Genomic DNA, 13436 nt, shown 5'->3' on the forward strand with positions numbered 1-13436 from the left:
AAGGGAAGTCTCTCTTTTGGTGGTGGAGCTGTGAGTTCCATCCACAAAAAACTTTGTAACTCCTTGGTTGCTGCCAGCTGCCAGCTGAAAGCAAGATTGGCCAAGGACGAAGAAGAGAAAGAAGAGAAAGAAGGATGGTTCCCCATCTCCTCCTACATGGTGAAATTGCTGAGGTCAGAAGGTGAATTGGAGCAGGGGGGATAAATCTAAATTCTAGATTGCTTCCAGTTTCCTCCCCAATCCCCAGAGTAGCAGATGAAAGGAACAGCTCAATTCAGCCCGAGGCTCTGAGAAAGTCGAGATAATTGGGCTAAAGAGACAAAGCATTTGATCAGATGTGTTCTAGTTACAAAGCAATCTAATTTAAGAATAATGTTTTCAATCCTCCCTTCCCTTCTTAGAGATAATTCGATTCTTCTGTCTTGGGCCTCAAACTGTTTTCTGAAGCTCCTCCAGACACGTTGACCAATGCCACCAGGTGACCAACCAGCATCCTAGTGTCTTCTTCCTTCATGTAATCTGGAAAATATTTGCCCATTTCCACCCTGCCATCTATGATCATGAGGCTGGTGAAAAGATGCAGAGCTGCCTGCAGCAAATGCCAGAACTGTGGAGTTTTCTGTAACGTGCTTTTTGTAAGAACACCTGCTCCATCTTCAGTGCCTTGTCTCCCACTGTTCAGGAGCGATGACTTCCTCGTTTGCTCTCATTCTCTCCAGCTCAGCAAGAGCTTCCTTTCATGCCAAAAACTTGTAAGATTCATCAACTGTTCTTTCTTTGTGTGGTTTTAAAAACAGCAGAATACTGAACTCTGGAGCAGAGCAAAGCCCCAGCAGCCTGGGTGGCCACCACATCTAATGAGGATGAGGGAGGAAAGGAGATTCAGCCATTAATTCAGCATGGCAATTTGTGGCCAACCATTTCTTATAGGTCTGTTGGTGCTGGCTGTGAGATGCTAAATTAATTAGGTTGCATTAAATTTAAAGTAGTGCGTGGCCAGATCAAAGCGCAACACATTCTGTGACCCAGAGCCTAGCTAAGCAGTTCACAAGAGGTTGTGTGATCTCTTGACAACACTGCCTTGAAGATGCTTCTACAAAATCTTGGTTTGGTTTTTTTTTTTCTTCAAGCAGGTCCATATATTCCTTTTTCCAGGACTTTTTCCAGAACTTTTCCATACATACTATACCCCATTCTCTTGAAATTAAAAATGATTTAACCCTGAATGAGCAACCACGGGAGATGTGTGGAAACCATGTCCTACTCTGGTTCACTGGCACACTGACAAAATGCATCTCACCCTAAAGCAAATCTGAGAGGACTGAATTTGCCTCAAACTTGAAAAGTCTTGCATTATCTCTAAAGCAATAACCAGCCTAGCGAAAGGAGGGAAGAAGAAACGAATGGCTGTGTTCACACAACATGCATGACCAAGACAGTTACAAAACCCGGTGGCTGCGTTCACACCATTTGGTTAGTTCTAATCTTAGGTAACTTTTTACGGCTAATCATGTGCCAATCCGTTTGGTTAGCTCGTCGTTCACGGTATGGTGCAAATTCTGAAAATTCAGTGATCAGGTTTAGTTGTTGTATGAATCTAATTAAAACATGTTTAGCCTTGCGTATAATCTAACAGCCTTGCACTCCAGAAGCTGGACTGGTGGATTGATTGATTGATTGATTGATTGATTGATTATTTATTATTATTCACATTTCTATCACCGCCCATCTCCCCCTAAAAGGATGTTCCTGTTTAGTTGAACCCTGGGCTTGTCTGGGTCTGTTCTGAATTAAACTGAACCTCCAGTGGGTTGGTTGACCTGGCCTATTTCAGGCTCATTTGCAGGAGGGTCAAAAGAGTCAAGATGGCAGCTCCAACAACATGAGAAAAGACCTGCCCCTTTTTAAAATGTGCTAGGGCTTCAATCATGCAATCATGGACATTCTCTTGACTTTTTTGACTCCCCCCCCCAAGCTGTCCCTGCCTATTTTAGTGTTCCTACCGAGCACCAATGTGAACAGAACCATTGATTATTGAAAGTGGGTGGAACCAAGAGATACAACTGAATCATCATTAAAAAAAAAAAAAACCTCAGAATCAGGACGAAACTTTCAGCAATTATTTTTCCTTTTTTGCGGAGGGAGGTGGGGAATCTTCTTTTCTGGGTGGGGAACTGAATGAAAGGATTGGGTGGCAGGAAAAATAAGAGGAAAATATAAACCCACTGGAGAAATACACCATCCCTTGAAAACCTTTTTTTTTTTTTAATTGATTCTCTAGTTCCTTTCTGGTCCCTCCCAGAGAGTTCTGCACTTCGTCGACTTTTAGCAGACGTGATGGATTCATTTGAGAAAGCACATTCTGACAGGCAACCCAGGCATGATGGAGGCATCGTAGCCAAACGATCAAGATAGAAGCTGCTCCGGATTTATCACAAGGCTAATAGGGCCGATGCCGGCATGGAATCTGAGCACCATATGGCTCTGGAATCTTCCAACGTAGCTGTATTTCGTTTCCCAAAATAAGACAGTGCAAACCCTGCCATGTCCTGGGATTTGCTATGTGGCCAACGTGAGAAAGAGATGCTAAGATCTTCCATATGTTTAATTCTGACTCTCCGTTTGGCATTCTGAATTGAAATATGGCCGTGGGCTGTCTCTGTAAATAAGTCAATATCCACTAAAGGCGCAATTACGGTTATTTATTTATTATGCCTGCTCTTTACGGACTTATCCCAAAGAAAGTTTATGTCCAAATTAATTTATATATTACGTAAATTAGTAATTAAATTATACTGGCAGTGCAGTAAGCTTGCAACCTGAGCACCTCTAGAAGCTATTTTATCAGTGACTTAATAATGCAGAATGATTAAGAATGGGGTGAAAATGCATCAGTTGCTTAGCTAACTTCCTGAAATGTTACAGTGCTGAGCTGTGCCAAAATGCAGGAGAAACTGCCTTATGGTGAGTCAAAACTCTGGTCCACTTAGATCAGTATTTCTCACACTGATTGTCAACAACCACTCCAGATTCCAGACAGATTTCTCCAAGGGTATTTGGACACTGTGAGGATTGAACCCAGGATCTTCTGCACTGAAACCTGGTGCTCCATCACTCAGCTATGGGTTGTACCACTGTATTTCCCAACAGGGAGGAAACAAAAATAGAGAAATAGAAAAATAGTAAGAGTCTCCATGATTATCCTGGTTGCTCACTCGACAAATGAAAGCAATGTTCTCTTTCCCTACTGGATGGAGCTGTTTGAGAGCTCTCACGCAGTTGATTTGAAAAGAAGATGTGGGCCATAGAGGTCAGGGGACAGAATGAAATCTTCCCGGAGGAGATGCAGTCAAAAGCAATACTCTGGAGGAGCCCAAGACACATCAACTGAAAAGGCTGTTTCTCTTTGATCAACAAGAAACTCCAGATCATTCACCAGAGGACAACACAGTCCACATTCTTGCTGGGCCAGTGATTTGGACTGAAGCCTTCTGGAAAGGGGAAGAATGAGAATTGGAGTCAGTTTGATGCCTTTACCACTACACCAAACTGGCTCACATAGTAAATTGATTATAAAATCAACCAGCAATTTGTTAAGAAGGGAAAGAAAGCATGTGAGCTTTCTCTTTGGGAAAAAAAAGCAGAAGGGTGGGGGAATGAATCCTTGTGAGTAAAACCAATTTGGGGAACTATGCAAATATTGGCAAGGGGGCTCTCTGGGTTAGAACACTCTGCAGAGAAAACACATATAACAAGCAAATATTTGAACGCAAAAACAGTCCTGGGAAAAGATACCTCTATTTGTGCTTGCAGCATTTTCTGTTAATCATAAATGTCTTCTCCTTAACACAGCCAATCAGCACCAAGGTCCTTGGCAAACAATAGTGGGAGATGGATTCCCATTTGCTTAGATTGTACAATGCCAATGTTTGTGTCATCTAGCTGATTCTTGGATCCAGCCTGATTAATTAGTTCCCTTGCCAAAGGCAGGAGTCATACCACCCAGCATGGACTGAGAACAGGCAAGAAGTCAAGGCTGCAGTTCTGAGTAAAGGTTGAGCTCTCAGCCGTGGTCTCCGAGATCCCATGAGTCTTTTCAGTGGACTTCCCATCCTGTCTCCCACTGAGCTGCAGTTCTCCTGCTGTTTGGCCAAGTTATTGCTGAAAATATTGTGTTTCCTTGCAGAAAATCCCAACTTCACAAAAAGAGACTGAAGGGACCGACTGAATTTCAGTCACGGGTAAGGACATTAAAATTCAACATGCAAAGTTGGTGTGCAAGAAGAGAACAGCAGTAGGAACAATGCCATTTTTATTTGGCGTGGCATCCATGAGCAGTCCAGAGGGGCAGGATGTGATGGACTGTGAGGATGACCTTGGAAGTTGGGGGGAAGAGATGCTGCCTAGGGAACGATCAGATAAAAGAGAGAGAAGCCCACCACAGAGTAACGGAAAGAGAAAAAAAAAACTTAGGAAGGACCTGTGCTAACTACTCAGGCGGTAAATAGGGAGGGTGGGAGATCTCTACTTTCAGACTTGCAAGATTCTGTTAATGTAGACTTACAATAAAGTAGGATTAGCTCATCTGGAACCCAGCCATGTGCAGTTGTCCATCCAGGTGTACATGCCGGCTCCAAGCCCGGGCAAATGGGGAGGGCGGGTTAAGGAAAGACCTGACAACCTACCTTGTAAAAAATTTTGCCAAGAAAATTCCATGAAAAGGCTCTCAGATGATTTCATGGTGCCCAATGGTGAGACCCTCAGGCCAGAAGGTGCCTGACAAATGACTGGGGAAGAGCCAGGACCTATCAACTGAAAGAAGCTGTACAAGATTGGAAGTCATGGAGAGAGCTGGCTTATGGAACCGCCAAGGGTTGGATACAACTGAATGGATAATTCAATCGATTGAGCTCATCTGGTCATGTTTCCCATCTGGTCGACCTGGAAGAGCTGACACAAAATGATGGAAGTACTACGGTGACATCACAACAAATTTCCGTCCTGTTTTAGCATGCATCATAACATCACATGTGAAGAGAAAAGGTGAGGCTTGTGATGTGATGGTGTGATGATCACCAGGAACTTCTGCAGATGTTCTTGACTGTTAGGAAACAATCTGTCTGGATGCTCCTAATTTGGAGCATTTGTCAGCTTGAATTTCAAGACCAAGGAGTTTTGGGGATCCCCCAACTGCATCTCTGTTGGCAGAAGGTCAGACACCAGTTCCACTTCAAAAGACCACATGACTAGCCACAATGGTTTAGAAAGAACTCAACTTCTAAATATTCTTGATATTAAATTAAGCATGCCAGTAAACTACCAAGATTCTAGGTTTAAAAAAAAAGAAAGTCTAGATGATCCAGGAATGTCTACAAACCATAGTTATGAACACTTTGGCTTTGCTTACCTTCAGTGGCACCACTTGCATCAAAATGGCGAAGTTGGTGAGGTGGTTGCACAGGCAGGTGGAATAATTGAGGTCACCCCCATCACGCACACAACCTTTATTGGACCAAACACCGCTTCCACTTCTGCAAAAGAGGTGCATGCTTTTTTTCCTCCCTCTTGCATGATTTATTTAACCACATTTTTAGGCTGCTTTTCTAAGGCTAAACAAAACTTGCAAAAACAATGTAGTGTAATGTGAAAGCAATACTGAATTCTGGAGTGAGGAGGGGAGAAGGCAGAGAGGGCTCCACAGGACCACAAACCATACCTCTGACTGCTTCCTATTCTGACTAAATTAGAAAGCCAGCTTATCCAATCACCCTCCATACTTTTCTGAAAAGACTCCCTAAGTTCGCACAACTGTCAGAATGGTTTAATTTGGATAAGGAGGTACATAATTTTGTTAACGGAAAAACACAATTTGAAATGGAACTTTGTACAGACAATGAGCATCTTATTAAGAGTTGCAGTTGAATTTAGAAGATGAATATGTTAAAGACTGTATGATTAAACGGGCTAAGAATTTTGGGTATAATATTATTTCATTTTCTTATTTATTTATTTTATATCCCACCTTTATTATTTTTTATAAATAACTCAAGGCGGCGAACATACCTAATACTCCTTCCTCCTCCTATTTTCCCCACAACAACAACAACCCTGTGAGGTGAGTTGGGCTGAGAGAGAGGGACTGGCCCAAGGTCACCCAGCCGGCTTTCATGCCTAAGGTGGGACTAGAACTCTCCTACTATGCCTGATTGGCTCTTGAGCTAAGAGAGAGGGACTGGCCCAAGGTCACCCAGCCGGCTTTCATGCCTGAGGCAGGACTAGAACTCACAGTCTCCTGGCTTCTAGCCCATTGCCTTAACCACTAGATATGCAGATATTAGTCTATACTTTGATTTGCAAGCCAGCTTTGCCACCAACACTGATACAGTATGCTCTAAGTGAATTATAGATATTTAATAAAGTGAGGAAATAATGATTTAAGTTTGCAAAGACATCTAGAACTCTCATTCCATGCCTGACTGGCTGAGAGAGAGGGACTGGCCCAAGGCCACCCAGCCGGCTTTCATGCCTAGAACTCACAGCCTCCTGGTTTCTATCTCAGCACCTTAACCACTAGGCCAAAATGCTTGAACAATGGGAGAATATGTGGAATAAAGGTATGAAATTTACTTTGAACTATAATTTGAAAGAGAATTTTTTATATAATGATGTACTGTTGGTATTTAACTCCTGATAAGTTGTCCAAAATGCATAATGGGGCATCAAATTTGTTGGGGATGTTTACAGGGTGAAGGGACTTTCTGTCATTTATGGTGAACTTCTGGAAAAGCTAAGAAATTCTGGAGTCAAATACATACTATTATTCAAAAGATTCTTAAAGTGGACTTACAATTGAAATCCATAAATGATAGAAGGGGTTTGATCGACCAACAGCTTGAAAAGCGACATGGAACTCTGTTCTTATATGTGATACCAGCAGCAAGACTCTTATATGCCCAAAGATGGAAGGATGTGCCAATTCCCTCAATGGAGGGCTGGATGATTAAGTTAATGGAACTGGTGCAAATGGCTAAACTGACAGCAGTGATAAGAGAGAACACTGCAACTGGATTTGTTTCAATTTGGAAGGCGCTTTTGGACTATTTGCTTGTAACACAAAAAAATGAAGTTCTGATTTTGGGTTTTGATGGTTAAATGGTTTGATTTTAGAGAAATAATGTTACTAAATGTTTAATTAATAGCAGGAGATTAACTTTTATGTGCTTTTATATCTGTGTTGGAAAAGGTCGGAAGTCACCTGTTTTGTTTTTCTATCTCTACTTGCACTGTTTTAGTTTTTCTTGTTTCTTTTTTAGATTGGTATTCTATCTGCTCTATATTCTGTATTTTGTGTTTTAACTGTATTCTGAAAAATTAATAAAGCTTATGGGGAAAAGAAGACTCCCTAAGAAGAGAAACACAATTTTCTGGGTGATACAGTGGGAATGGTGTTGGAGCCAAAGGTAAAAACCCAGGTTCCAATTTTCCAGGTTGATTTTTCATTCAAACATACTGGTTCTAGAAAGCTGTGGGGCAGAGAAACACCAGGGTCAACACTTAGAGAATCCAGACGAAGCATGAGATCCAAAACGGAGGTTTCCTGATTCTCAGCCTACTGTCTTAAAGATTGTACTCCCCATCACCAGGTCCTCTAATCATCCCAGGCCCATTATCCATGGGGTGGGGACATTTCTCCCAGTTGCCCATCAAACAAAAATAACATTCTCTGGTCTGGAAATAAGGAATTCAAAGTTGACAGTGTCTCTTCAGCCACAAATATCAGCCTCAGGAAGATTCAGCTGAAGTATGAGAACTTCAGTGACAGCGCCAGTCCAAAAATTCCTTATGGTTGGGCTGTATCACATAAGTATGCCAGTGGTTTTCCTTTCCTCCAGATGTGAGTTTTAAAAAAACCGCACCCAGCAGACTTGAGTTAATAATTGACTCGTCCTCTGTTTAGCTTCGCTGCCTAGGAGAATCATGATTTCATCCTTTTGACTCTTCCTGTGAATCCAGCAGGCAGGGGTGAGCAGGTGACACATTTGGGTGCACATTGCAAATAACTTTTATACCAGGATCACACTCACCTGTAATCCAGAAAGGCACAATACAGTTTCACTTGATTACTTTGGTTCACTGCTTGGCTGTATTGGAGAGGCGTCTAGGGAAAAGGAAAGATAGATCAATGACTGGGGGGAAATGTTCTTTTTATTCCTACAGTGCATTCCCAAGCTAGTCCACATCTTCCTAAAATGGGATGAGAAAAACTTGAGATTTGAAGAAAGTGAAGGTGGGAGAAAATAAGCAAATAGATCTGATCACCTAGGCAGAGCGCATTCTGTGTTTTGGTCTTTAAAATCTGGATTTGAAGTCCTGGTTATTCCGCTGATATTTCTTTTGCTAAATTATTGTGGCTACCCTCCCTCCCATTGTCCCTCCCTCCCTCCCTCTCTCCCTTTCTCCTTCCTTCCTTCCTTCCTTCCCTCTCATTGTCCCTCCTTCCCTCTTCCCTCTTTCCTTCCTCTCTCCCATTCTCCTGCTTTCCTGCCTTCCTTCCCTCCCTCCCTCCCTCCCTCCCTTTCTCCTTTCTCCTTCCTTCCTTCCTTCCTTCCCTCTCATTGTCCTTCCTTCCCTCCTCCCTCTTTCCTTCCTCTCTCCCATTCTCCTGCTTTCCTGCCTTCCTTCCCTCTCTCCCTCCCTCTCTCCCTTTCTTCCTCCTTCCTTTTTAAAATAGATTAATTGCCAGGAAGTGTAATATATGTGAAATAGATGCATCCATTGAATTTGACAAGCACTGGTGGATTTCATTTGGTTTGTTTGGTTAAGAAATAACCAAAGTTAGCAAACATCTTCCTGGAAACGAATGCTTGGTGCTCTACCAAAAGCAGTCAGAAGGGGTAGAATTTCAACTCATCAACTTCAAAAAGTTGTGTTGCTTTTAACCATGCATATGTCTTTAAGTATCTTCGATCCTTTGGAAGGATCCAACAGTACCAAATCTGGTCAGAAATATCTGGTAGACTGAGCAACAACAACAACAACAGACAAGCATCTGCCACACAACACCCTCAAATTAGCAACTGTTGATAAGAAAGACCAAAAAGTCTGCATAGTGAACTTTGCAATACCTGCAGATAGCAGAATAGAAGAGGAAGAACTGGAGAAAATTGCAAAATATAAGGACCTGCAAATAGAAGTAGGACGACGGTAGCAAAAGAAAGCTAAGAGAGAACCAATAGTAACAGGCGTCTTGGGTGCAATTCCAAAACATCTGGAGCACCACGTGGACGCCATTGGCATTGACAAACTCACCATCGGTCAATTGGAACAGCTGACATCCTGCCACGGTACTTATAACACCATCAAACAACAACATCTGCCTCTCCCAGGTCCTTGGGAAGGACTCAATAGGTGGACAAAAATGCCAAATCCAGTCTAAACATCTGGCTGACTGTGCGATCGTGGACTGAGATGTTGGAACTGACAGAACACAACTCTGAAATGTCGGATTGAAGAACATTGTAGCAGAAGGTTAGCAATAAACAAAACCCAGGTATTATATTCTCATGGTCGTGATCCAAGTGATATTGAATATCTACTAGGGACGAAAACAATTAGGAGAATTCCTTGAATTAAGAAATAACTCAGTAATTCTAGCCACAGGGCTGGATGTTTGTATGTCTTTTAAGCCATTTGGGATAGCAGACTCACAATAATTACAAGCTTGCATAACTTTCGCCTACTACCTCACTCTTTAATTTTTAAAACAGACTGGGGAGGGGGGGGGAAACTTGCCAGTATCAGGTGGGGTGGCCTGCTCTTCATTTTGTATCTGAGCAGAATGTTTTTGCAAAACTACAAGGACAGCTGCATCTTTTTAACCCCACCAAATGAAAGTCTTTGGAAGGCATGACAGGATCCTGGCCTTTCCACCCCTTCAGTGGTTTCAATTTTGCAGCAATAAAGGCATCGCCAACCAATTTAACCCTTGCCATGCAGAAATGCAGGGCAGGGGATGGAGCAGGTGGAAAATGGCACACAGGTATATAAATAGAGCAAATTGCTCCCTTAAAAGCCCTAATTGTCACTGGGAGAAATCCTATAGCTATTTTGGACTTTGGGGCCATTGCCTACAGACTCTATTTCCATTAAACCAATATTGAGGGTTTACATACTCCAGTCTTCTGCCTGAATGTCATGTCAATCCAACAGCACACACATACACATGCCCTTCATACCAGTCCATACTGTATCGCCGTTTGGCTCCAGTTTTTGCCAATTTGGCTCTTGTGATTTCATAGTTTCACCCATAGATGAAAACGCTACAATTTCCCGGAGCCCCACCAAGTTTTCCTGGATTGCATCATGAGAACTGTAAGCCTCAAATTGTGAGCCAGCCAGCCAGCCAGCCAGCCTGTGGACCCAAAAGGTTTATTTTAAGGTGCAAGGCTTATGTCTGGAGTTCATCTTAAAATATGCTACCAGATTCTTTCTGATTTTTTGTTACCCTAGACCAGTGTTTCTCAAACTTGGCAAAGTTCAGATGTATGGACTTTGACTCTGGAATTCCCCAGCTAGCCATGCTGGCTAAGGAATTCTGGGACTTGAGGTCCACACATCTTAAGGTTGCCATGCTGGCTAGGGAATTCTGGGACTTGAGGTCCACACATCTTAAGGTTGCCATGCTGGCTAGGGAATTCTGGGACTTGAGGTCCACACATCTTAAGGTTGCCATGCTGGTTAGGGAATTCTGGGAGTTGAGGTCCAGACATCTTAAGGTTGCCATGCTGGCTAGGGAATTCTGGGAGTTGAGGTCCACACATCTTAAGGTTGCCATGCTGGCTAGGGAATTCTGGGAGTTGAGGTCCACACATCTTAAGGTTGCCATGCTGGTTAGGGAATTCTGAGAGTTGAGGTCCAGACATTTTAAGGTTGCCATGCTGGCTAGGGAATTCTGGGACTTGAGGTCCACACATCTTAAGGTTGCCATGCTGGCTAGGGAATTCTGGGAGTTGAGGTCCACACATCTTAAGGTTGCCATGCTGGCTAGGGAATTCTGGGACTTGAGATCCACACATCTTAAGGTTGCCATGCTGGCTAGGGAATTCTGGGAGTTGAAATCCACACATCTTAACGTTGCCAAGTTTGAGAAACACTGCCCTAGACTAACACAACTCTCTTTCTAGAAAATAGCACTTGAGTATGCCCCCAACCCTCTTTAGGAATGTCACCAAACCCTTGAAACCAACTCCCACACATTCCCAATTTGCCCCCTGCAAGGAACAACATTGTGTTTACTTTGAGGCAGTGGAGAGCTTCGGTCAGCCCTAAAACCATTTCAAAGCCGAGAAAGATCAGCCTGGTTGGCTCCAAAGAACATACACAATTTAGATTCCGCAGAGGGAAGAAAGTTGAACCGCCAGCCTTCTGGCACATACCAAGGCTTTGTAGGAGCCACCGGGAGAAAGGATTCAGAGGCCTTGTTCCAAGTTTATAGGAGGGGAACCATCAGGGATCAAGGCCATGGACCAAAGCAATCCCCTGAGATTCCTATTGCCAGCAAATGGATCATATTATCCAACCTGGGGGAGGCCATCATGGGGAGAAGCACGTGCAGCAAACGCCCTATCCAAGACTCAGCTTGTTCCAAGCTGGCTGAATTGTTATAAGAATGCACCTACCAGATCAGATCCAAATCCCCCAGGCCAGCACTTTATTTCCAACGGAGCATCAGTCACATGCTTGGAGAGACCCCCCAAAAACCCCAGCAAATCCCTGCAGGCACAGCTGAACAACCTCCCATATGGCGTCTGGAGTTTGATACTCCACACGGCAATCAGGAAGGGAAATCCTTCTCCTGCCCATCTTGAATCTAAGGCTGGGGTCTTTGCCATTCCTTCTAGGATTATATTTCCATCTTGCATTGCTCTCTTTAGGGTGCAGTCTTAGCGGGCCCCAGCAGGTAGCACCCTCTGGCTGATCTTGGAAAGCTAAGCAGGGTCACACCTGGTTAGTTATTTATGTTTATTCATGTGTTCGTTTTATGGATTTATTAGCTTGGCACAAAACCTGGATGGGAGGCCATCAGGAAATACCTCCAGGCTACCCGCAGGGCTCAAAAGCCAGGTCAAAAGATGGCCCACCCCTTTTCTATTGCTGCCTAGAAAACAACACCGCTCCGTCCACCAGGAATCAAGTTCAAATGAAGGGCAGGTTTAATGTAACCCAACACCACCAGAAGTTTCTGCCCCTGCTCAAAAGCAGTTCTGGGCTGCTCCCTCGGCCTCAATAACGTTTGAAAGCTGGGATGATTTTTCTTTCTTCCTCAGTCGCAGGGGAGCGCGAACCGCAGCAAAGCTAGCATTTTCTTTTGCTACGCTTTGAAATGCTAAGCTTGTGGGCAATCCAGTTCCCCACGTTGGCAGGATCTCACGCTCACCCCAGTTCCAGTGCTTGAATTCAAGGCAATCATTACCCCACCCAACATAGCTTTCTTTTCAAGAGTAGCTCCAAATAGTACTTGTTTAAAAAAAAAAAAAAGGCAAGGGGGAAAATAATGATGGTTCCCTGCTCAAAGAAGGGAAACAGAGTGTACTTTTGTCAGGTTCATGGTTTTGTTTGAGTTTCTGTATGATGGGGCAGATTCTGCAAAACAGTGTTTCTCAACCTTGGCAACGTGAAGATGGGTGGACATCAGCTCCCAGAATTCCCCAGTCAGCGTGCTGCCTGGGGAATTCTGGGGATTGAAGTCCACCCATCTTCACATTGCCAAGGTTGAGAAACGCAGCTGCAAAGAGACAAAACAGCCCTGATCAGTTCTGGCTGTGTTTCCTGCTGCCTCAGCAGAAACCACCATTGCAAAAAGTGCTTGACCATACCAAAGGAAACATGCTACCCTTTGGGGTTCTTAGGTTACAGTAGCTTTTAAACCGATACAAAAGGAACGGTGGCTTTCCAGCCAGGTAGCTTCCCTCGTAGCAATCATTCAGAATGTATTTGCCAATGGCCAAATATCAGCAGTACGGAAAACATGGAAGGAAGTCACAAGCCACTGATTATTATGTTATTATACACCACAACGTGAAATCACTGCTGCCAGTTCTTTAGCTGGTGTTGGCCTTCATTTGCAATGAGTTCTTCCCAAGAACCTACAATGTCATAATGTATCGGCGTTGTATATGTGCGGATCCAAGCAGCGTGGCCTTTTGTAATTGACAGATGGAAATTTTGTCCATGCACAGATTTTCTAAGTGCCGCCCAAGGCTTTTTGGAATGGCACCCAGTGTGCTAATAACCACTGGGACCACCACTGCCGTCTTATGCCATAATCTTTCAACTTCAATTTTTGGATCTTGACACTTCGTAATCTTCTCCAATTCTTTGTCTTCTATTCTACTATCCCCTGGTATGGCCACATCAGTTCACACAAGATGACGATG

General features: G+C 43.5%; 1 protein-coding gene across 2 annotated transcripts in view; it reads right to left on the bottom strand.

Moving 5' to 3' along the window:
• Positions 1-13436, bottom strand: part of ADGRD1 (adhesion G protein-coupled receptor D1) — a 114239-nt gene that overhangs the window by 47831 nt on the left and 52972 nt on the right. For both annotated transcript variants that reach the window (XM_063315564.1, XM_063315563.1), the window contains 2 exons: positions 8085-8158; positions 5408-5531 (listed from right to left, as the gene is read on the bottom strand). In XM_063315564.1, the coding sequence (XP_063171634.1) occupies positions 5408-5531; positions 8085-8158 (198 nt within the window). The remainder of the gene's footprint in view (positions 1-5407; positions 5532-8084; positions 8159-13436) is intronic.

This window comes from Candoia aspera, chromosome 15, assembly GCF_035149785.1.
Source record: "Candoia aspera isolate rCanAsp1 chromosome 15, rCanAsp1.hap2, whole genome shotgun sequence".
Taxonomy (NCBI): domain Eukaryota; kingdom Metazoa; phylum Chordata; class Lepidosauria; order Squamata; family Boidae; genus Candoia; species Candoia aspera.